Raw genomic sequence first — 24130 nt, forward strand, 5'->3', positions numbered from 1 at the left:
TTGAAGTACCGCTGGCTAACACAGGCTTCCCGACAATGCAACAAATTCTTCGGCTCAGCTCATTAAGATTATAACTTGAAAATATTACGCTAAGGCCTCCACTGCGCATGACCACAGACAAAGCACTTAGCCTGCTTGACTTCAAAGGCGATATACCACAGTTATATCAGATCGTTACCTGATTGAGTGAAAAGTATTTTTTCATTCACTGTGTTAGTCTTGTGTGTGTAGAAATGCTTTAAGTTAAAGAATATAATGACCAGGTGCATGTGCTAAGGAAGTTACAATTTTGTGGAACGAAACTCAAACTGGCGTTCGTCCAATGCAAATAAGGTAAGTACCATGCCTAATATAAGACCCTCAGAGGAGCATTCAACGAACAGATATAAAGCTGCTAAGTGGAAAGCACTTCGGAATCCATTCTTAAGTGGCAGAAACTGCTTGAATTAAAACTGTGAGTCTATGATGGTCAGAAAATATTCGTCTATGGGAAAAACACAGTCAATTAATTACATTTGCTCCGGTAGTTTTCGACAGACAAGAGAACTAAGTAACTTAAACAAGCAAAGGCTAACAGTTCTTCGGCTATTCAGCGCATGGTAGATATAACGCTCAATGTGATAATCGTTAGTGTTGGTGGAACAACTGTACATGATCCTGGCATGAATTCCTAGAGATCTAACAAAGCACTTGAAATAAAATATTTCTCCATTCAAAAGTTGTAAAAATATGTAAGAAAAATCACAGGAATGTGTTTTGGTGCTTGTTATATTAAGCGAGATGTTCCAGGGTTTTGCAAAGTTCCAGGTTAGATGTTCACGGTAACGGTGTGGCAGGGACCACGATTATATCCAGCCCAATGAAGTTCTAAATACGAGAAGGTGCTTCGCACCCCTCGGTCTAACATGGGCATAATAGTGAGAAATTTATTCTTTGTTATATTTGTTAATCATGTATATTGTGTGCAAGGCCAATACCCAGAGGTTAGTTTAAAATTGGCTTTGCCCCGGCCACGAAACCCAGACTGTTCTTTGAGGAGTCAACGATTACGTAACAGCGAAGGCAACGAGACCGTGGGCTCCACCTTCAGATCAGATTGTCGTTTATTTGTTAAGAATAACCTTTTAATGTTAGCACTTTCTGTAAGTGATATATTGAAAATCACTAGTGAGCGAGAAATATTGGAAGAGATATCGGCTTCTTTGAAAAATGGAATTGTAGGAGCGTTTTTATGTTATATCGAGTGATCTTTCACGGTTGCCGCAATTTCTCTTCATGATAGCCTCAGAACTTCTGAAAACAAAGGATAACAGTAGTTAGTTTGTGCCAGCTTCGTGCTGTGCAAGGTTCAATATTGCCATCTAGAAGCTGATATCATCTTTTCACGTAAGGGTCTTTAAGATAATGGTAAACTAGTGGATGTAAGAGGCGAGAAGTGGTGAGGTTATCCTTCCGCTTCCTCTCAAAGAGATTCAACCATTTCTAGGGCAAGGTTAAAACAAATTCGTCTGGTGCATTCTGAAATGCAGCTGGGAACACAGAATGGAGATTTCTAAAATGCACTTTTTGAAGGCGACAATGATAGTGGCATTAGAACATATGTATATTAGAATACAAAACGCAACCAATTATCTTTGTAGCAATGAAAAATTGTTCGAGCCATATCAGATCACATTATCATGACGCAGATAACATTACAGCGTCAAATTTCCAAATAGAAAAGATTCGGAGATTCAAATATTTTTCACTCATGCGTGTTGCGGCTGTAAAGTGAAAAGGATGCAGGAATAAATTGTCTGTGAAAGTTACAGGATGTGTAAAGCCACTGCTGCTGCGACTTTTTTGTCAACAGTTTTATCTCTGCATCTAATTTCTATGTGTGGATCCAAATAAATGTCATCCTTATTATAACTAATACAGGCCAATCAACAGTCCTGCTAACTTGATGCTAATGGCGACTCACTTAGATTGTTTATCCTGATCGTAAAAAAGTATGGCTATTACAGAACCTTAGGGGGCCGGTCTTTAAATTCTTCTCTCGAGTTGAGTGAATAGGTCAAACTCGAGTGAATGCTTTTATAGTTCGGATATCTCAACGAAGTTGAAATGGTAAATTAGCCACCGTAATGATTACAAAAGCTGACGTTTCGAGCGTTAGCCCTTCGTCGGGGCTCCGACGAAGGGCTAACGCTCGAAACGTCAGCTTTTGTAATTATTACGGTGGCTAATTTACCATTTCAACTTTGTTGATATATCCAAATTATTTCGTTACTCCCACCGACGCAGCCCCAAACCGTTTCTTTCGAAACTATCAGCCTTTATTCGCTTTTATAGTTCATTTGCATAACCTCTCGGGGCAATGATTTAAGATGCGTTTGCCGAGGCATGAAGATTAAAACAAAACAAAAAAAAATGCCTCGAAATTTCGGCGTTAAATTTCGGTGGCTTGAGGTTTTTCCAGTAAAGAGCAAGAAGATCAAAACGGCAATTTCTGCCTCACCATAAAAAAAGTTTTGTTTGCTTACCTACAAATTTCGGGTGAGCTCGGTTTTTCATTTTCCTTTGGATGAGTGCGTGTCCCAAGAGAAATTTGTAAACAAAGTTCATGCAAACTATCAAGGAAAACAAAGAGTATTATGGACAACTCAAAAACGCTGAATTGCAATTGAGATGTAACAAAAATGATAAGGCTGGGGTCATTTATTTGGGGTCATTTATATCGGGTCATTTATTTGGTTATCAAACATTGCTTTCCCAGGCTCGAACAGGTAACATTATACGAACGCAGTTAACATAAATCATTTCCTAGCGGTTCCCAGTCCCGGCTGGGCTTCTCAATGAGTGAGGTGGCTTTTGTAAAACTGCTAAATTCAAACCAATGTTCCATGGAAGTAAAAGCATGGTTGGTCTGGATAACCCTCCGTATTTGAAACGTGATGGCTAACCTCATTTGTAACCGAATAAATGCTCAAATAGATGCTTAAAGCGAGCTAGTTATCATCGTTGAAGTCGATAATCCACGTACAAATGATTACTTTTACAACTTAAAGTCAGGCACGTTATCAATATCACAGAAGTGCACCATTTAGAACTTTTCGAAACCTATATCTACTCTTTCTCTTCATTCATGCAGATCGGCTGCAAAGTAGCGATAGTGATTGTGAATGCAAACATGAGTGTTCGTACTGTCAAACTGAATGAATCAGTTGAAGGGAAAACAAAGATAAACGACGCAATATGTGATAAGTGGTTTTGACCAAAAATTTATACCTGGATAATACAAAAATCACAGTTGTGTAGTGGCTGACTAGGCAACTTTGTTCTCAATTTTTTACTGACTACTGAATTTTAGTCTGTATTGTTGTAAGTTAAATGTTCTCACTGACTATCCGTGATACCATCGAGTGCAACAGAAGTACACTAGGAGAGGTTCTCAAGTGCGTGCCAAAATAGATAACACATGTACAAGGGTTTTCAATTGGGTTCTCATTGATGTAAAATGGCATCGAGTACCAGGAAAACACTTAAAGCGAATGTCAAGTGACTTCTTGTTGAGTAGGCCTAAAATAGATGACAGAAGAGTTAATGTCTCGTCATCGACATTTATAAATGATGAGGTGTAAAGAAATAATGTACAGTTTTATACTAAGAGTGATTGCCAAAATCCTATGAGACTCTATGATAACCATTCCAAAAAGTACCAAGGAAATAATTTTTGACACTTAATCATAATTAATCATGCATGTTTCGCTTAGTTGTTATATAGCCCAAACGGTTTTTCAAATACGATGATGTTCGTAACATCGAAACATGTCTTCGAAATTAAAAAAAGTCGTACTCTTCTTGAAGATAACGATTTGCTTTCTGCTGTCTCGATCTTTTGGTACGAAGGAAATGTTTTCAAGGTAAGTGCTTTTGACGTCATATCCCATAGGGGTTAATTCTATGAAAGAAATATGGATGAAACGGTTTATTCCATCAGAAATTCGTCTCAAACACCCATACCTCGCCGAACCATTTCCCTTAAAGCCACAAAATGGCCAGATAAATATTTTTTCTGGAGCTTCTACTTCCTCCCCAGCAAGGAGAGATTAGTGCAGTTTTATCTATTCGCATCATATCTGTCCCGTAAAACACTTTTTAAATCCGTTTTGCTTAAGCACGCCTAATAATCGATTGAATAATATTATGTACACAAAATATTTCTATATTTGTGTGCCACTGTGCTCCACATCAACAGAAAAGCAGAATCAAACTGGACAGAGCTTATTTAGAAGTTCTCCGCCATGTCAATTGAGAACAATGAGCCGTCAATTCTCTGATTATCCTAAGAAATATTTTATTGCACCGTGATTAAATCATACTCGTCAAAAAGGTTTTCATCTTCAGCCAATACGGTACTTTATTATGCAACGAATATTTTTTGCTCGTGCGCGATTGGTCAAAACGCATCACGAGACCGAATACTGAGGGATATCCTAGTATAACCCTAGGTGATATTCCCCAATTTTCAAATCTTGGGTCCAATACGAAAAAACTCTGCGCTTAAAAGTTAATTCAAGATGAGATACGTTGTGTGCTTGCTACAGAAGAAGGAATGTTTTTTTTTTCTGTTCATAAAATCGTACTCGAGAACTCTGAAAAGTGAGCATCCCACGCTGTATACTGTAAGCTGTTCGTAAACATTTTTCTCGCGCGTTGAGAAATATTTGAAGGATAATAAATAAAATGGCCTCCATTTGGCGCTAAAAATGTACTCGTATATTTTTTCTTGGACATTATCTGTCCAATGAAGCTCACAGTTTTCCTCGAGCTTCGCTCTTAGAAAACTGTTTGAATTTCGGAACAGGTAATATCCGTGGAAAATATCCGTGTCTATTTTCGCGCCGCTCACTTTATCTTCGACTGCATCACTACAATACATATATCTTATTAGACGTTTTGTTGTGCAGTATCGCTGAGTATTCTTACGAGTTGTGTCGTATTTTGACGAGCCCGTAGGGCTCGTCAAAATACAATTAACGAGTAAAAATACTCAGCGATACTACACAACAAAACGTCTAATAAGCTATTTATTATCCAACACGCCAAACTGTTGTTTCTGCGGGCGAATTTCGCGGATATTTATTTACGGGGAGTGCGTGAGAGAAGTGTGCGAAGCGGAACGGAATTGGCGCGTTGTTGTGTTGCTGTTTCTATTTCCTTCATTAAATGAAGAAATTTTCTGGTCGTCAAGCTGTTTTTCTTCGCTCGATTCATCAAATGAACTTGGATCTATATTTGCCAGCCATTCTGACTCTTCGTCGTTGGAAATATGATTGAAATTGTCCGCCACTTTTTTTTTTCCGTAACTGCAATCGAGAAAACCAGTTTAACCGGTACTACAATAGACGAATACAAATACCGCGTGATATTTGTACTCGTCTATGGCGTTATTCGTACCCGTCTAGGTGTAGTTGGATAATAAATCTTGATTCTCTGTATGAGATAAGTCAGCAGTTGAAGTAATATCTGCATTTAGTTCCGCGTTGCATTCATAGGGCAAAAAGAAACTAGTCCGTGTTGACTTAAACTCTCTTCCTTTTTCGAAAAAGCCCGCGTGAAGTTCTCTAGACTGTTGGCGAAGTTTGCTTTCTAGCCTTCTTTGGTTTGTAAAGGTTCAGGTCAGACCGCCTGGAATACTTCTGACTGCAAGATAGCAAGCATGTCGAGAGAGAAAGATTTTTTTTTTTGCCTCCGCCTCAGCCTCTAAAGTGATGACCATTATGTCGCACTTTTGTGAACAAGACCCATTAATAAAATGAAATGGACCCCTAAAACCAAGCCGAGTTCAGGATCAAAAATGACAAAATTTTGCTCAAAACCAGACTTATGTTAGAGTTTATTGATAATGACCAAGAGATTATAAACCGACCTAGCTGTTTCAACTGCGATTATTGCTATCCAGCGGATGAGTCTCAATTCATGGAATGTACTGCACTATTCCCTGAATAGGGATATGTCTATTGGATAGGAATTTATCCACAATCCAGGATTTGGAATACCGAGGCCAAGTAAAAATATTTTCTGTAACGAGCTGGAGGATCAGCACTAAGCCCGAAAAATGAAGTGTCTCGTTTCAACATGTCATTTTGACTGTTTATTTAGGCGATGGGTCCGAGGCTCTCTGATAAATTCATTTGAAGTTTAAAGACTTACCTCTGTCTCTTTTTAATGATAATTATAACATAACCAAAGTAAAGCGCGCGCTCTGATTGGTCAATTTAGCGTCTCCCATTTGCCCATGGGTGTACGCTGCTGACGTGAGCAAATGCAAAGACTATTTTTCCGCGCGCGCTTGTTTTTTCTGGTCACGTAAGATTTGTTAAATAAAAGGGAACTCTTTAGCTACAATGTATCAATGTTATGTTATAAAACAAATGGTAAACACCACACCGTACACTATTGAGTTATGGATGCACTTGGGAGGTTGCTAAGGACTCAAGAAGCTAGAGTCACTCTCGGCTATCGCCTCGAGCGACTCTTACGCTTCTTTCGTGCTTAGTAACCTCCCGCGTGCATCCATAACTCAATAGTGTACGCTGTGGTGTTTACCATTTGTTAAATGTGATTTCTATATGCGGCCTTCTCTTTCACACAAAGTCGAGTAAATCAAGGTTTTGAAATTTTTCAATTTAGCGTTAAAGTGTGAATGGAAGGGTACCTGTAAATCAATACCACCAGCCACTTGTCTCTTGAAAAGAGTCCTGTTTTGAAATATATCAAAGTTTTTTTCCACTTTGTTGCAACATTGATAGGGGCTGCTTAGGAAGGAAAGTATGAAACCATGAAGAAAAATTGATTTCTATATACCTGATTATACCGAAAATTCTGGAACAATTCTACGTTCGACATGAACAAAGAGCATTCCAGGAAAGGTCTTCCATTCCTTTATCGTTTAAAATTTTCTGTCAAACGGAAAGGCGAGGAAGCTTTCCTTGAACGCATGCTTAAAAGTGTAAGTGGCGTCAACCATTCTCAGTTCATTTGAATCATTTGCCAAGTCTTGAAGCTCTTAAAATCATACTATGACTCTAAAAGCAACACGAAGCTCTGCGCACGAGAATGGTACCTGTCTGAGCAAATGACATGTGAAAAGTGACACTGGCGGGTGGTTCTTTATGAACGAGTATTGCTTCGAGAAACAAAGACTTTCCATGCTGTTCGCATTTGATAGGCGCTGGTAACGGAAAAAGTGACTAAAAAAATCATGGATCGAGTTAAGTCCCGACAAAAGTAAACGATTTCTTTGCCGGCTTTAAAATGCCATGATAGCGGCAAGATTTTGTGGATGAAAGAAAGAGACGTTTATCAGACTTGGAAAAGGTGAGATGATCTGCGGCAAAACGAAAACGTTATTACACGTATTGACAAAAATTTACTATTTCAAAACCTTGACTACATTGGTAGCACGCTAAATTACGTTCAGAATATCAACATTTGAGTAGAATGCCATCTTCTCGAGTTACTGTTGATGGGACATTTTTATTCTACTGAAACCTTTGTGAAGAATTGGAATCTGCTCCATTTTTGCCGATAATGATTATGGTCTGAAAGCGGGTCTACGGGAGCTTCAATCAGGTGTGGTACAAAACACGTATCAAACTTTTGGTTAGGATTTTGGCTGGACAATAAGTCAAGCTTACGCTCCTTATATGTCCTTATCTATTGTTTGAAGGAAGGGGTCTCTATTATTCGCAAGACAAAGGTTAGTAATCACCGGCGCGTAGCCAGCTCACCGAGCGCGAAATTCAAATTTCTTCGGAAGCGATTAGTGTTACAAACACAGCCTTTGTGAGGGAGGGTGTGGTAATGATTGTTGCAGCCTAAACACATCTAAAGGGAGTGGGGTGGGGAAGTTTGTGACAAGAAGAGCGAGGTCTGGACGATAAGTAAGCGAAAACTTACGCTTTAATAAAACGACTCTGAATGTTGATTAAAACTTTTCGAACACTCGTGAACCATTACAACTGCAGCTTTTTCCTGAATTCAAACTCTCCTCGGCAAAATACAACTTAAACAAGTCATTTGATCTTTTTCGGGCCCACTGAGTGAAAGTTTGCCAATTTAAAAGGTTCAACCCCAAAACTTTCAAAGAAAATCTCATTTCTTTCAAAAGAGAAAAATAATCGTTTGCGAAATGAGACAATTTCACGATGTGGTTACTGAGGATGTAAATTGCGACGTTTCGACTGCATACTGCTATTCTTCTTCAGGTCGCACTCAAAGGGAATCCTGTATACCATACCATCCTATCTAGCCCACTATATCATGTTTAGCGTATGATTCAGACCATCCGCAACCAGTACAGCGGGGTGTTGTCGGTGCCCTTACGAGCGTGCAAAAACATCTCGTAACAAAAACTTCCGTTTTGTCATCTACCGTCGACTCGGCTAAATAGGTAGCATGGTCTACAGGATTCCCTGTGGGTGCGGCAAAGTCTGCATCGGCGAGACTGGAAGACCTATGCAGAAAACAACCAAAGAGCATGACAGGTGTATCCAATAACGGACGCAGCCTTCTCTGGAACGAAGTAAAGGTTTATTGATCGTGATCCCCATTTCTACACACGAAAGGTGATAAAGGTAATCCACAGAAGACTTCACCGGACAAAAGCAACAGGGACAGTGGAGTAGAAATCCAGGAAGCCTGGATGCCAATGATCAAGAAAAACAACACCGGGAGAGTCGTGCGGCAGCGGACCGCAGAGGGAACCTAATGCGAAGATGCACCAATCACAGCCGTGGAATTCCGTCAGTTACAGATGAACACAACAAATTATAGGTGACGAGTACTCAATCAACTTCAGGAAGAAGTCAAGTAGTATGTCGTGATCTGCGTCCGCGTGCGCAGTGACCACATCGTGAGACAAACGATCATAATTCTCTTTTGAAAGTGTTACTTACCACGATAACAAAGCACACGTACAACCTATTTTACGAAGTAACCTGCTTTCTATTTAAGATCATTTTTTGGAGGAGATACAGTACCCCTCCGCTGATAAGTTTCTTAGACTTTTACAATGAAAATTCCTTCAAACATAGGCACAATGCAATATTGGTGCATCCTTAATAAACGCAAGAAACAAATGTAGGTCAATTTGATTGACCCCTTTTCCATAAGTGACTGCCTTTCAGAACTTTTCATTCATTTTAGCAGTTAGTAATTTTATAAATATCTCTCCCTGCAGAGAAGTTTAATGTCCCTTTGTCATCCATCCTTTCGCCTATGAAAACCTTTTAAAACAATGCTCGCTGAAATATTTTTTGCAGCAGATGGCATGTAAAACTGCACATGTCAAAAGATTCTTCGAAGACTTTCCTATTACACAACTCGGGCTATAAATGGTTACAAGCAAATAAAGGTTAATTTTCTTACTAATCTTACAAGATAAATAATCAAGGAAAATTTGGAGCTTTAAAAACTTTGGCGATTTCGTATAGAAATAAACGATTTCACATTTTCAGAAAAGCGTGTTGCCAAAATATTGATCGCAGTTTTTCCACTCAGTTAATAAGCACATATTATTTTTTTCTCAGCTCGTGAGCGGGCGGTATTCTATAAATCCTGCGATCTGATTGGTTCCGAGAGCGGGCAGTATTCTCCCATTCGGCCCCCTCAAAGCGAGCGGTATCCGTTTCGCTTGAGTCACTTTGCAGAACCTCTAAAGGTTCGTTACAATTTTTCATAAACTCTGCCGACTGAGCAGAATATTTAAGCAAAGACTTCGGTCACGACCTTTTGGCAATAAATAACATTAACTCTTTCTTCTCTCTCGCTCTCAAATCTTTATGGTTTTTGCCGCAAAGATTGATTTCGAAATAAATTTTGTGGTACTAAATTTGTTCTTAAAAAAGATTGAAATGAGGACTAAAAACAATTTGTCATCTAATAATCCTTCACAAAGCGTAACTCGGAAAGTTAAAACGAGAGGTAGTCGCAGTCAGCAACTACGTTAGTCAATGTGACTCTCATTCGTTAATATCCGAATTCTTCAACACAATTTGTTCGTTTGTGAAACGTTGAGCGAAGTTTTGAGTTCTTCAAAAAATACACTTTCGCCTATTCTCTGCACGTCCCATGAATTTGGACATTTCTACCGTAAATTTCACAAAAGAAACCGAGGGAATTCGATGGATAAGAGTCCCATAAAATCCCCTCGTGTCTAGCTGGAAAGAGTCTCATCGACTTCAGCCATTCGGTGGAAGAAAGACAAGATTTACACACACCATTGAAGAAAAAAAACAAGCACACCGACAACTCAAAAACAAACGTTTGCATTCACTTACAATTTGACTTTCCGTGACATTTTAAAACGGAACAGAGGTAAACTTTCGAAGATTAATCGTCGTTGGAAATAAACAATACTTTCCATAAGATCTCTGAGTGTTTTTATTTTTAACGAGATCGTCACATGGTCATTTGATTCGTGTGTCAGATACAGTGAATATATGAAGTTCATATATCTTTGAACTGCGGTATTAGATACGTATGATGCACGATCCTCGCAGTAGATAGCGCTATTTATGCAATAGCGAAAATCAGACCTAAAAAAAAAAAAAATCAGGCCTATACAGGACTCGAACCACTGACCTCTGCGATACTAGTGCAGCGCTCTACTGCGAGGATCGTGCATCATACGTATCTAATACCGCAGTTTAAAAATATATGAACTTCATATATTCATTGTATCTGATTTATCACTTTCACGGGTTTATTACGAATCAACTTAACGGCCTGCTCCCAGTTGGCTTGTTAGCTCAATTGGTAGAACGCAGCACTAGTATCGCAGAGGTCAGTGGTTCGAGTCCCGTATAGGCCTGATTTTTTTCAGGTCTGATTTTCGCTATTGCATAAATAGCGCTATCTACTGCGAGGATCGTGCATCATACGTATGATTCGTGTGTGTTTGGCATACCAGTACTGTTGTTAACTATTCAACTGTGCTTCGCAGAGTACAAACGGCGCCCAAGACGGGTACAAATATCACGCGATATTTTGCGTGCATATGTGCGTGCGTGCAAGCGTACATGCGTGCGTGCGACAGTTGCATGTTTTTGAGCCGGTAAAGAAAGTTTCAAATAGTTTCAACCGCCTCGGGTTTATGTTTTACCTTTGTTCTGCTTTTAGCGTCACAATGCTATGAAGTTTGTCAACACGAGTACCCTGTGCCCTGCGAAATGAACCGGATACGATGTACGAAGTTTCTATTACTGGTCGTGTTTTTGGGCCTGTTAGCATATCTCATGCTCAAAGATGAATCCATTTGTATCACTGTAAACAGCGTTCATAATCCAATGACGGCGAGAGAAATTGCTGCCCTGTTACAAGAAGGTCAGTATTTACACCATTCCAAGTTTAGGAATAACATTTTTCCTCCTTTTTTTTTTTTTACTAAACTGATATCTTCTTTATATTGGTAAATGATCCACAATGAACGGAAAGCTGCGTGAGGGGTCTCGAGTTTGTTCTGAATCTAGAAAGTGCTAGCAACTAGAGTCGAGGAAAACAAATTACCTGTAAGAAAGTCTCAATGGGGTTGTGGCGCTTGCTGCTTACAAATGTTGTGGCTTTTTATGACTAGAGGTTTAGTATTAGGGCCGTTTTACGGCTACCGGCTGAGATTTTTCGCGGTTGAAGGTTAAAAACTCTCAGCTTTTCCTGGCCTAACTGTTTACTTTTTTCTTTCATGTACCTAGATGAGAAAACGGAGAAGCCTTGGACGGGGAGAAAAAGGGGAAAAATCTTAAGCAGAGTGAAGGATAATGAAGAAGTAGAAGCACTTGAGGGTAAACAACAATCACTCCTCGAACACTTGATAAAAGCAAGGAAAACGGAGGAAGAATTGAAAAAAAATATTATCCGGCTTACCGCTGAGCTTCGCAACGTTCGTAAGTCCAGAGGCGGAAGTGAACTGAAAAGGCTAAAGGGAGCAGAGGAATTAAATCTTCCTACAGTTTTTGTGATTACTCCCACCTTTAAACGTTTCGTACAGAAAGCTGAGCTTACTCGAGTCTATCAAGCTCTAAAGCCTGTCAAAAACCTCCACTGGATTGTGGTCGAAGACGCTGTCAATAAAACTGACCTGGTCGCTAATTTTCTGAAGACATCGGGTTTGAAGTACACTCATCTAAATGTAAGAACTCCTGACATTTTACGCCGCCATCGGAATGAATTGCGACGAATGAAACCCCGTGGTGTGGTACAGAGAAATCTGGGTATTCAGTGGCTACGGGAAAACATTAATCCTCACAAAGTATCTGGAGTAATCTACTTTGCAGACGATGATAATACGTACGATAGTAAAATCTTTGACGAGGTATGTAATTATGATGCAGAAATTTACTCTTCGTGTTTCTTCAGGGATAAATTTAACATATTATTCAGTTCAAAACACTGAATTGATCGCGATTAAGTGGATAAATTTCATCTAAAGAGTAGAATTATCAGCTTTATCAAGAGGAAATGAGGGTACACTCTTTTTAACGTGAATTCAATCGACAGAACTAATGTCGATGCTGTCAAACTCTCTCAACGCAGCTAAACTTGTTTGTACAAAAGTTGTTTTTCGTTTCCTTTCAATTTGATTGGATTCTTTAAACAAGCCTTGAAATCTGATTAGTTGTCGTGTTTTAGTACAGCTTCTTCATTGGCTCGGAAAAAGATGCAATTTAGAGCAAAAAAAAAAAATGGTGCGATTCCTGAATAAATCGTATCAATGAGAGCCAATGAGATCACAAGGACCACCATCGATTTCAAAATTGATGTGATAAATCGAATAATCTCAGCAGATACTTTTCCAAAGTGAGTGCATAAAACTAATTTTGTTTTAGATGCGTTGGATTCAAAGAGTTGGTGTTTGGCCAGTGGCATTTACAGGAGCAGTGCGTTGGGCAGGTCCCTTATGTAAGAATGGTAAGGTAGTCGGTTTTCATGCAAAGTGGGGCCGGTTTCGTCCATTTCCTATCGATATGGCTGCGTTCGCGGTGAATCTAAAAAAGCTGTTGATCGACTTCCCAAACGCTACGTTCGTGGCAGTAGAGCAGCCTGGAATGTTAGAATCATCATTACTGAGCCAAATAACGAAAGTGGAAGAACTGGAACCGGTTACTCCAAACTGTAGCAAGGTAATGATGATATACTGAGGTGTCTTCATATCGGACGAAGATCCCTTTGTATTTAATGGACTTCAAGTTGAGCGTTGTCAGTACAGAATAACGCATGGAATTAGTCAGATTAAAACCCCCTTTGGGCCATTGCTGCTATATAGTGAAAAAAGGGTTTAGCTAGTCAATTATTCAAAAACATCTTGCTCAAATTTTGTGAAATTTTCGTTACCCTCAAAACAAGAAGTAAGCCTTTGTGGTAAGAATTCCAGAAATAGTTTATATTTACAATAGCAATTCAAGATTGCTCTTACAGCATAACGAGGCTGGTTGGATACTTTATGTTATTCCCACATCTTGAAGTACAAATTTATCGTTACATCATTTGCAATCTCTCATCAGGTTTATGTGTGGCACACAAGAACAGAAACACCCAAAGATAGCATTTTAGGAGAGAGACAGTTAATAAAAAAAGGAATGCCATCCGATAAAAGCATTGAAACGTAATCCGTTGTCATCCCACTTCAACCCTCGATGCAATCAAGTCTCTCAAATATGTCAAGTCTTATTCATCCTTATTTTATGACACACAAGTGCTCGATAAGAATGAGACTATAACTGAGGAGTTATGCCATGCTACATCTTTAAAGACGCAGATGGGGGGACTATGACATCCCTGCCCCGCATCAGTACGGCGACTGCACGCAGTAATCTACAAAAAAACCCTCTGCTCCTGCAGGGATTCCTAAAAGAGTCCTTTAAGTTCACATTCCCCAAAAAATTTAAAACACAGTATGTTAATAATAATAATAATAATAATAATAATAATAATAATAATGATACAATAAAAAAAATTGTACCATCCAGGAAGAAAAACTGCGATCACTTTACTGAGCTGATAGTCTTCAAGAGTGTCATTAATCAAAAACTGCGTAATAAATCACAATTATTCGCTTGAAAATGGTATTGGAAGAAACGTGAGCTGGTAAACAATTAGCACGCCATCTTAAACTAGTTTTGAGCACAACATCTTTTGAAATGGTATCGAAAGTCTTCGAATGCTGCATTTCTTAAAGTAAACCATTAAAAGCAAGTATCAGCTCTCAATTTGCATCTTGATTTTAAGCTTACTCTGGCCTTAAAATAAAAGAAAGGTGCTCAATCTCATTCGTCGCATAACTGGCAACAAAAGCTAGCTGATTGGTTAGAGCGCCGGATTGTGTTGTGCGGGAGGTCGAGGGTTCGAGCCCCGGCCGGACCAATACCCGTGGTCTTAAAATAACTGAGGAGAATTTGCTACCTTTCTATAATATCAAGAAAGGGATAGATATTCTAGTCTTCTCGGATAAGGACGAATAAACTGTGGGCCCCGTCTCCTGCAGGGTTAGAGGTAGGAGACGTTAATTTCCCACGCACGAGATTACTGTGTGGTGGATGTCCTCCCCTGGGGTGGGATGGGTGGGTTTACTGGGCCCGCAGTAATTGGCGCAAGCTGTTGCGGTGTCCCTGCCTGTTGGCGAAGCTAATAAACTGAAACTGAAAATCAATAACTTTAATTAAATTTTGATTCGGGTTATTGTGAAATGGCGAGTCGGTACCTTAACAAATTGGTTTAGCTCAAGGGAAACAGTTTGGTTTCGTTTGAGGAATCAGCAATATTTAAAGCACGCAATCCTAGTACTGTAACATTAAGGCAACCCATGAAAGAACGGATGAGTAGTTGTATTCTCCTGAATGCTATTGACTCAGCCCAAATGACAATACGGTTTGTTTGCTCTTCTAATCTCTGAATAATGACTTCCAAATCCTCCTGAAGGGGCTCATTCTTGATTTGAGGTATTCCTCTATCACAGGTTCTTCATTCATTTGAGCTAGGTCAGCTGCATCTTTTCCATCATTCGTGGTCAAGTAGACGTTGGCTTTGAGTTCCACAAGCTTTTTAACAGTCTGAATCTTGCCTAGTATTGCCGCCGTTTGCAGGGGAGTAAAGCCATCTCCATCTCGCGCATCTATCTTTCCACCATGCTTAACCAAAAGTTCAACAACTTCAAGGTTTTCATCTTTGATTTCACACGCAATGTGAAGTGGTGTCTTTCCTACGGAATCTTTTCGAAACTCATTCGAATTGTTCAAAATTTCTGTTATTTCGGCTTCTGAAGGAGGCATCCCCGATCCTGATTGAAGAACAGTACCGAAGTTATTTACATCTAGTCTGCCTCCGTGAGTTCGTTTCAGAAACAAACCCAAAAGAGATCTCTCCACCATGACATAATACCAGGTTGGTCTTCCTTTCTCCTTGCCCCGAACAAGAAATAGCCTTTCTTTTGGATTACTTTCATCGCGCATATTCACATCGGCATTGTTTTCCAGCAAAAGCCTCACGAGGTGTTTATGTCCATTTTGAACTGCCAGACGAAGTGGTGTCTTACCACTTTTGGTCTTCAAGGTAACACTGCACCCAGATCGTACTAGGAGATTGGAAATATGAAAAAATCCTTTCATCACTGCAAAATGCAGTGCAGCATGACCCGTGTTGCATCTTGCGTCTGCATCCATCCCTAGTCCGGTGAGGCAGTAGACGGCCATGTAATTGTTCCAATATGTCGCCATCATCAAGGGGGTACATTGGTCTTCCCTTTGAAACTCTGTGTCAGCGCCGAGGTCAATGAGTGTCTTTAAAAATAGACTGGAAGATCGTAAACTGGCCCACAGAAGAGGCGTACGATTACCTTTAGCCTCGATGTTCACATCGATACCATGTTGTAAAACGAGCTCGACCGCTTTTTCAGCATCGCTATCATCAGCACATTTGTGGAGCTCTGTAACTGTAGCCACATTCTTCTTCTGGTCTAAATACATCTGCTTAATGTTGGCGTGTCCTTCCTTGTTCAAGTCAGAAACAATTTCTAAAGCAGTTTTTCCAGGAAATGATCTAGCGCTAGTTAGAGTCCTTATCATATCCATTTGCTCCAAGAAGTTATTAATGTAGACACTGGCAGCTACAATTGTGGGATAATCTCCCTCATGCACGGCAGCCTGTAGCATATTAAACCCAGAGCTGTTATCAGTCGCTAAGAAAGCCATCTTCGAAAGTGATGCGAGACTAAGCTACAAGGAATAAAATGAAAAAACTCAATATCAGGAGCTTTGGCTAGAAGAACCCCGGTTAAACTTTGTATCATTATTGACTCTGACCAGATATAACTTCATAATTTTTGTCAAATAAGTCCTGGGCTATAGAAAATCGTGTCAGACCTAATTAAAAAGTCAATAACTACTGGTACGCAATACCCCTCTTTTACCTATGCCAACTAAGAGATAAAAAATATTTATCAACCCTACGCTACCACTGTCTCTTTTTAAATGAAATATCGGCCCTAAATCTCCTGTTGCCTTCCCAGAAACTGAGTCAAAACCGTAATACAAAAGTTAAGAAAGATTTTCTTAAACATTGTTTAAATACTAAGGTAGGGTAGTAAATCCCTTGTATGCTAAAAAGAGGATCACTTGATTGAGGATATGAAAGTCGAATAAAAAGCATTAAAAAAGGAAAAAAAATGAAATGATTTGTTTTAACAAGATTGTTCAAGTCAGAATATCGTTAAGGCCATTATAATTTAATTTTCTTCAATGAGCCATCTTTCTTACTGATCTACACGATTAGGATGTATTATCATATTCGTATATTGTACCGGCTGTTTAAAACTTTTTGATGCACCAAAACTGAGGAGCAGTTTCACTATGGAGCGGTGATTGCGTCGCTCAGCCTTTTGAAGAGGTGTTTTCTGAAACTTAAATGATGAGAAACCAAAACCAGTTGAACATAACAATTGAATTCTATGAGTGCCACAATTTACCGACTTTCGAATCTATTCACGGCGCTAGGGTATTGAGCCATAGATATCCTTCGGTCAGCAGTCTGTCCAAAACGAGGTTCATATGCGGCACCCGCGAGTGTCAACCACACATTCACTATCAGCGATGACGAAAGCTTTGGGTAAGTTAAAAGAATAAGGAAGATGGTTGATTTTAAGCTAGGTTTTGAAATAAAGAAAGATGAATTATCGACTTATCACCAGCATGGTAAGCAGAAAAAATGCCCAAGTGCCGACGAGGAATTGACCATCAAAACTTTGGACGGCGCACTCTGACGCTCTATCACTAGTTTTCAAACTAAGAAAGGATAAAGCATATCATCCTCTCTCGTTCCGCATACAGCTAGGATCAATAATGCTAAAACTACTGTTAATCAAGCCAAGAAATTTTGGATGCCACCAAAACCATTAAAATATGGATCTAAAAAACTATCAAGCATCGCATGATACTATCAATCCCTAATTGTTTTTGTATTTTTTTTTTGCATGAAAGCGTAAAGCAAAGTTGCCTACCCTGTCCACAGCGTTAATGTTCGCACCGTGCCTTAACAACAAATCGACCACACGCTCGCGCCCATACCATGATGCCAGGTGAAGGGGCGTCAACAAAAACTACAAAAGAAGGGACAAAGAACTGTGTAATTTGAAAACATGCCATTACTGACTCAATAAATAATAACTAATAAATTCTGCAATAATACTCACAAGCAACTTGAAACAAAAGAAACAATAACAAAAGCAACCTTGTCTCTTTGGTCAACATCCTTGCCATCTGCCAGAAGACTCTTCACCAAGTGCCAATCCCCACTGATTGATGCTCGATGCAGAGAAGATCTCCAAGCCTAACAATAATAGCGAACCATTTAATTAGTGATGAGGGGCGAAGACTATCTCAGCGAACGAAGTTATATTTTGTCTTGTTTGTTCTTGTTGGGTTTTGGTTTTCGCTTTTTCCTCCAATCATACACAATCATACACCGCACCTTCGCCATCGATTTTGCATTGCCTATGTTTTGAAAATATTTGGCTTTGGTTTTCTTCATAGTTTATTGTTTGTTATTTTCGGTGTGCTCTTACTTTCCTTTTTTTCAACTTTTTCCAACATAACAGTGTATTAACATCTTTTGTCTTTGTCTTCATCCCCAAATTGATTATGAGTTGGGAGTTTTGGTGACTGAATAATCATCAATCAGCACATTCTCAAACTCAAATAGTGAAACAAACTTACCTTAACTCCTTTCGCCCTTTCATGTGGTTGTAATCCTGCTCTGACTGTTGAAGCAGACTTTCTGCATAGAGGGCAAATGCTACGGTCATGACTTTTAACCAAAGAATTTTCTTGTTCGCCTGCTGGAGAGCTCGATTTCAACTCTGTAACCGGTTCGTCTGGGCTTTGTTCTACGTCGGGTGATGTCAGTGGAGAAGGTCCAAGTCTTGGTAGGTGAGACTTGTAGAAGAGACCGCCAGAGGCTGCAGTTATACACTTCAAATCCACCTTTACGGCAACAAATTAAAAGATCACTCAAATATAAGCATCTTGTTATCAGTAAAATACAGTTCTAAAATTCGAATCCACCTTTACAGCATCTATCAAGCAACAGCTTACTCAAAGATAGGCAAAAGCAACACAGAGAGAAGTGGTGTTAACCTCACACTATGCACACGGATTACCTCGGTAAGCATACGTTTTCAGAGAGCCCCTCTCCCAACTTCCCTCCTACATCCTCAAGAATGGTGACAGGGAAGGTAGTAACGAAAAACGATTCAAATAATTTTGCAAGGGGGAGGGTGAAGGAAAGCATGGTAAAAAGGACAGTCATGTTATTTGTGCGTACCTTGACAAAAGAGGCTCAAGTCTATTGAGCAAGATTATGACCTACCTTTCCGTCAGGACCCATTCGATAGGTGCCTTCTGTACCAACTTCCCATGAAACGTGAACTGCAATGGCATTGCTCCCGGGCCAAAATGTTATTTTTGTCACTATTCCGGAAGAATTTCCATCCGTATTTCCATATTCCCAGTCACGACCCCTCACAACCTGTGCATCTAGGAAGATACCTCTTGCATGGATTTCTTCTGTATTATTTCTTCTGTCCACGCGAACTCTAAGTATTTTGCGGGTTAAACGAAAACTTCAAAAAAATTACCTCAATACAGGAGGAAATAAGGAAAACCAAGGAAATGGGCAAGCTCGGTATCGAGAGTTTGGTACATGAGGGGAAACACATGAACGAACAGAAAAAAAGAAACGAAAGAAAAAAAAACCAACAAACAGAAAAAAAGAAACAAACCAAAAATTACTTCAACCCTTTCAATCCCCTGATCCAATAGAGGTTTTGCACAGCAGCCATGTTGGATGCCAGGAACAATAGATTATTTTACCCATGGGAAAAAATTCTTCTTATGCAAAATATTTTCATTGTTCCTGCCATCCAACATGGCTGCTGTGCAAAACCTCTATACGAAATTCTCTGCACCAACATCAAAATAATTGTATGCAGATAGTGAAGAGAATTACTAATGATATCTTGGGAGTAAAAGGTTTAAGCGACTACTGGTAAGCTTTAGTTAACTAACACTTTCGGTTAGAGAGGTTTAGCATATTTATTTAGGATAATTCAAACTTTTGTCCTGTATTCATTCATCAATATGCATGGTTTCTACCAAAGAACTGATCGTCACGGCTATCATGCATGACGTTATCGTATGTCTGTGCTGTGGTTAGCAGTAGTTTACCGCCCCGTCAAGGAAGCAAGCTAACTATATCCGAAGTTGAAATCTTATGCAAACAATCAAATGGAATGCAGGCACAGGCTAAAATTAAATACATAGTGCCCCTGAGACGAAAATTGACCATTTTATCTTGGACCATTTTTTTTACAGAATGTTGAATTGGGTCAAGTTAAAACCCTTTTCGCCATTAAAAACTCAAAACAAACCTTCGATGACCAATTTTTACCCCTTCAAAGTGGTCCAAAAATCGTCCGCCATTGCTGAAAACGTGTTCCAACCGAGCCCGCAATTTTACAGCAGAAAACGTCATCATGACGTTAAAGGCTCAACAAACTTATGCTTTGCGTTGACACATCTCTCTTTGTTCGCTGCAAAGAGAATCACACATCTTACCTTTTTGAGAACTGTTTCATTGTCAGTCGTGAAATGTCACCTTTGCCTGACGATGAATTGTCCCAGAAATCATCTGAAGCTTCTATGGATAGTTTTGCGCCAGCAAACGATGAATTTTTGCCATGCGAATAAAGAATGTCACGTCATGCCATGCGAATACAGAACGTTACGGACTTCCCAGGTGGCTTTTGAGGTCGCATCGCTTTATCGCCTTCGAATTGTATTTTTGCTTGTCGTAAGGGGTTTTCCTTTTTTTTTAAGAAATGATCGAGTGATATATAAAAATTGTTTTCGGCAATGGCTGATTGTGTATCAAGGCAGATATTGGGAGTTTGTGAAAGCCATTTCTAAGCCATTAATCTGTTTGCCTCGATGCATTTGGTTAATGATCTCACTAACCCTTTCCCTGCGTGTTTTTTACTATCGTTGCCTTGGGAGGTTTGAAGTGAACTCTGTTGCTGAGTTGCCCTTTGGCCTCTTTTGTTTTTTCTGTCTTATTCATGATGGCTATTGTTGTGTTACTTCGGTGAGGTTTAAAGCAGAGTTTGTTTCAACTCTTAGAACCGTGACCTCATTGCGTTACAAAGTAGTTTTTTTTTGCAGTCTGCAAGTTGTGTTATGACAGTTTTCCAAGTAGCTCTGAAGGGCGATAGAAGACTGAACCAGCCGCATCAGTTTGATATAAAACGGAAGTGGTTCTTTGTTTTGTCTAGGAAAGGTGTAACGGAGGCGCATTCATCTTGCGAACAAATCTCGCAAAAGTTGGCCTGATTTCACATTCGTTTGTCACGGGTGTTGGGATGAGTGTGAGACCCTTTGATAGCACGCTGACTTGGCTGTCAGATGGTTGATAGTTTGAGACGTTTTTTAAGAAACTTTTATTTTCTCGGGTTTTTTGGCTGCAAGCCTACATTTTAAAGTGTTTCTACGCTCTATGTGTCCTAAGCTGTTTGTTCTACTTTCGCTGCTATAAAAGCCAGCTTTTTTTAGAGTAAGAGCACACAGTTATATTTTTCACCTCTTTTGTATAAAAGTGAGCTCTTTGAGGTCAGAAATCTCATTCCTCAATTCGGCTATTTTATCATTCTTATTTACAATGTTCACCGAGTACTTTCCTTTGTATAAGGTATTCAGCCAGAGAGTTGTTAAAGGTAGATATTGATCAGCGCATATGTAAAGGTGACAAAACCCGTGGAGGTTCATAGACTTCACTTTCGTCGAGATCGCACTGAGGACAGTTTTTCTTCAGTTGTCCCTTCTTTTGAACGGTAGGCACTGAACCCGACAGAATTCTTCGCCTAGATCCTTCAAAGTACACAGATCTCTCGAAACAGTCCTCCGAGAAGTTTTCGGAGTAGATCACAAATATACTTGCAGGATTGAAGTTTACTCGGCTCGGCGAGTTCGCACAAGTCGCATCCGTTTTTCCCGCTCTAATCTATTTGCAAGGCTCCGATGCAGAGAAATACCTGCAGCATGGTCTGCACGATTACTTCAGCTTTGAATTACGCATCGATGCCTCGTCATTTTTATTTAGTTTTTGCAAGAATAGAGTAAAGCACTCTGTTATGTTTGTTTGACATTTTGCCATGTGAGATTTTCGCGTTGAGCCTTTGACGTCACCTCCTCTGAGTCCTGCGATCAACTTCCGGACCATGGTCAAATAATGGCGGACGCGAAATCGCGAAGTTAACGGCCCGAAAAAAGATATTTCTGGTGCTCGGTCTACACTGAAATTTGGCAGAGTAGGTGAAGGAGACACACTGAACACGAAAATGGAAAAAAAATGATGTACGAAAGTTTTGATCTCAGGGGCACCTTGGATTGGTAATTCATTGCCGATTCTCTGACTAATGACTCAAATGATTTAAAACTTTTCTCTTGAACTTTTATCCTCCGCATCATTAACAAATTTGGTTAAAATCAACTCTTCTCTCACTTGACATCATTCTCCAGATAAAAATTACTAAACACTACAAAGAGTTTAAACCTACAAAAGATGCCGTTGTATTTGGTTAATAGTCTCCTAAAAAAGCCTCTGTTTGGTCTCCGCCGTCACGCAACACAGTCTTTACCAGCGGTTAAGGTAAATATATGTATATGGACGACGAGTTTCACTTTAGATGCACAGATGGTTAAATCAAGTCGAAGTAAAAATCGAAAAGTGAACTTCAGAGGTATTGCTATGCCTACAACGACAAAATTCAATACTTGTCGTTGATCTAGTGTGATTAAATAAAATAATTTTTGTTCCCTACCCGTGGTCATCGGCGGAATTGTGTCTCCGGAAGGCATGTGCTGGGTTGTGTTCATCGGCCATGTAACAAGATGAACACAGGTTCACCGAAGTTTCCTTGCAATCCAGGCAGTTCCAACGGATCCCGAGAATCGGGTCTTGATTGCATGTACAGCACACGAAACCTTCATGCTTTATACCTAAAAAGATTAAGAGGAAGACCACAAAGTCACCACTGGCATGTCAGTGCAAGCTTATTTGAATTAACATTTTGTTGCTTTTCAAGATTTATCTTTGTCGACAACCAGAAATTGTTCCATCGCTTATCGGCGTATCTCGAAGTCAGATGTTCATGCAAATTACTTATGAGTTCGAAATAAAATTTCTATCATAAAGTCAAAACTAAAGACGACTTTTGTGGTATAAAAACTGAAATACGCTATGATTTCCTGAGGCGCAAGTGTCATGCAATTTTTACTTTCACTTTCTGTAACCGGAAGTGTCTCATAAAACTTATTGCAATTAATCAGTGCTTTTTTGTATTATTATTTGATCCAAATAATGTTTCTAAATTTGCACCGACACCTTGAAAAGAAGGTAGTCCTTTGCATAAACATGATGTAGCAAAGCAACCCACTTACCCAAAGAAGACATATCAAAAATACAAAGATCGAAGTCACCATTACAGTTTGCTTTGTAAGTGTCACAAGCTCCATCGTCCCATTGCACCACAGCCATCTTCTCAGATACATCAGCAGAATTCTCAATAAACTCGACAACTGTACCTAAGAGTCCTCCTGAGACACCACCACCGTCGGCCTCATCTGATTTCGAGTCATGTCGAGGAACAACTCGCAAACCAATACCGAATGGGTTGGTTACTGTTCTATCATTGTTCAATTCTGAGTTTTCTTCACTTATCCTATTTTGTGCTATCACACTTTGTGGTAACGAGTCTTCCTGCACAAATGATAGTTTGTCTAAAGTCCACGGCATCTGTTTGTGCGGCTAGAAAAGCAAATCTGCTGCATTGACATAGAAGGGGTCAAAACATGAAAGTAGATGGCTCGCGACCGCTGACTTCACTGGAGGAGTAAACAACTATATGTCACGCAACTGTCACGCTAGAATAGCACGTCACGTTGTAAATTTGAAGTCTGTGATGTTTGCGATGCTTTTACCAAGGTTCTTATGTCGTGTGTGACATAATAATCCTGTGGCATGGGTTACGTTGTGCCCTGATGGGTTATCTACTCTTCAACATAAGATCCACTTATCTACTCTTCAACAGAAGGGTCTGGAAAAAGAGGAAAGAAATGAGATCACTCTTCTTCGGTCTTCCTAGGATGAAGTTTGTCTCCAACCGTAGCTCAGTCTTACCAAAAATATCTTTCGAGTGCTTTTACGATCAAAAGGAAATTCTACTCAATTCCACTCAAATGGCATCCAATTGATTCAGTCTGATAAAGTTATTATTATTATTATTAGCGTCAGCTGCGTACACCCATGGGCAAATGGGGGACGCTAAATTGACCAATCAGAGCGCGCGCTTTACTTTGGTTATGTTATAAATCCTTTTAGCTTATGCTGAACATAGCATTTCAGACATAGCACAGATGCCACCAATTTTCCATCGTACCTGCATAGTTATTTTATAATGGTCTTAACATTACTGGTGGAAAATGGTTGACTTGAAATACATTACAAAGTTCTGGCAGCAGGTTGCTACGTTAAGTGGAAAAATGAA

General features: G+C 39.6%; 2 protein-coding genes across 4 annotated transcripts; one reads left to right on the top strand and one right to left on the bottom strand.

Moving 5' to 3' along the window:
• Nucleotides 1-33: 33 nt before the first annotated feature.
• On the top strand, nucleotides 34-13967 carry LOC111341772 (galactosylgalactosylxylosylprotein 3-beta-glucuronosyltransferase 3). Of its 3 annotated transcripts, none has more exons than XM_022948777.2 (5): nucleotides 34-333; nucleotides 11170-11373; nucleotides 11739-12358; nucleotides 12873-13166; nucleotides 13548-13967. In XM_022948777.2, the coding sequence occupies exons 2-5, from the start codon at nucleotides 11220-11222 to the stop codon at nucleotides 13650-13652; spliced, it is 1173 nt and encodes a 390-aa protein (XP_022804512.2). In that variant the 5' UTR covers nucleotides 34-333; nucleotides 11170-11219; the 3' UTR covers nucleotides 13653-13967. The 3 variants fall into 3 exon arrangements, with proteins under 3 accessions (XP_022804512.2, XP_022804513.2, XP_022804511.2); XM_022948778.2 differs by lacking the exon at nucleotides 34-333 and adding an exon at nucleotides 3762-3905; XM_022948776.2 differs by lacking the exon at nucleotides 34-333 and adding an exon at nucleotides 7169-7365.
• A 715-nt stretch (nucleotides 13968-14682) lies between these two features.
• Nucleotides 14683-23451, bottom strand: LOC111341769 (uncharacterized). Its single transcript, XM_022948773.2, has 8 exons — nucleotides 23025-23451; nucleotides 22406-22583; nucleotides 18901-19126; nucleotides 18249-18515; nucleotides 17764-17862; nucleotides 17534-17632; nucleotides 16838-16936; nucleotides 14683-16253 (listed from the first exon to the last, which is right to left on the bottom strand). The coding sequence occupies exons 1-8, from the start codon at nucleotides 23377-23379 to the stop codon at nucleotides 14925-14927; spliced, it is 2652 nt and encodes an 883-aa protein (XP_022804508.2). The 5' UTR covers nucleotides 23380-23451; the 3' UTR covers nucleotides 14683-14924.
• Nucleotides 23452-24130: the final 679 nt, after the last annotated feature.

Source organism: Stylophora pistillata, chromosome 2 (assembly GCF_964205215.1).
Source record: "Stylophora pistillata chromosome 2, jaStyPist1.2, whole genome shotgun sequence".
Lineage (NCBI taxonomy): Eukaryota > Metazoa > Cnidaria > Anthozoa > Scleractinia > Pocilloporidae > Stylophora > Stylophora pistillata.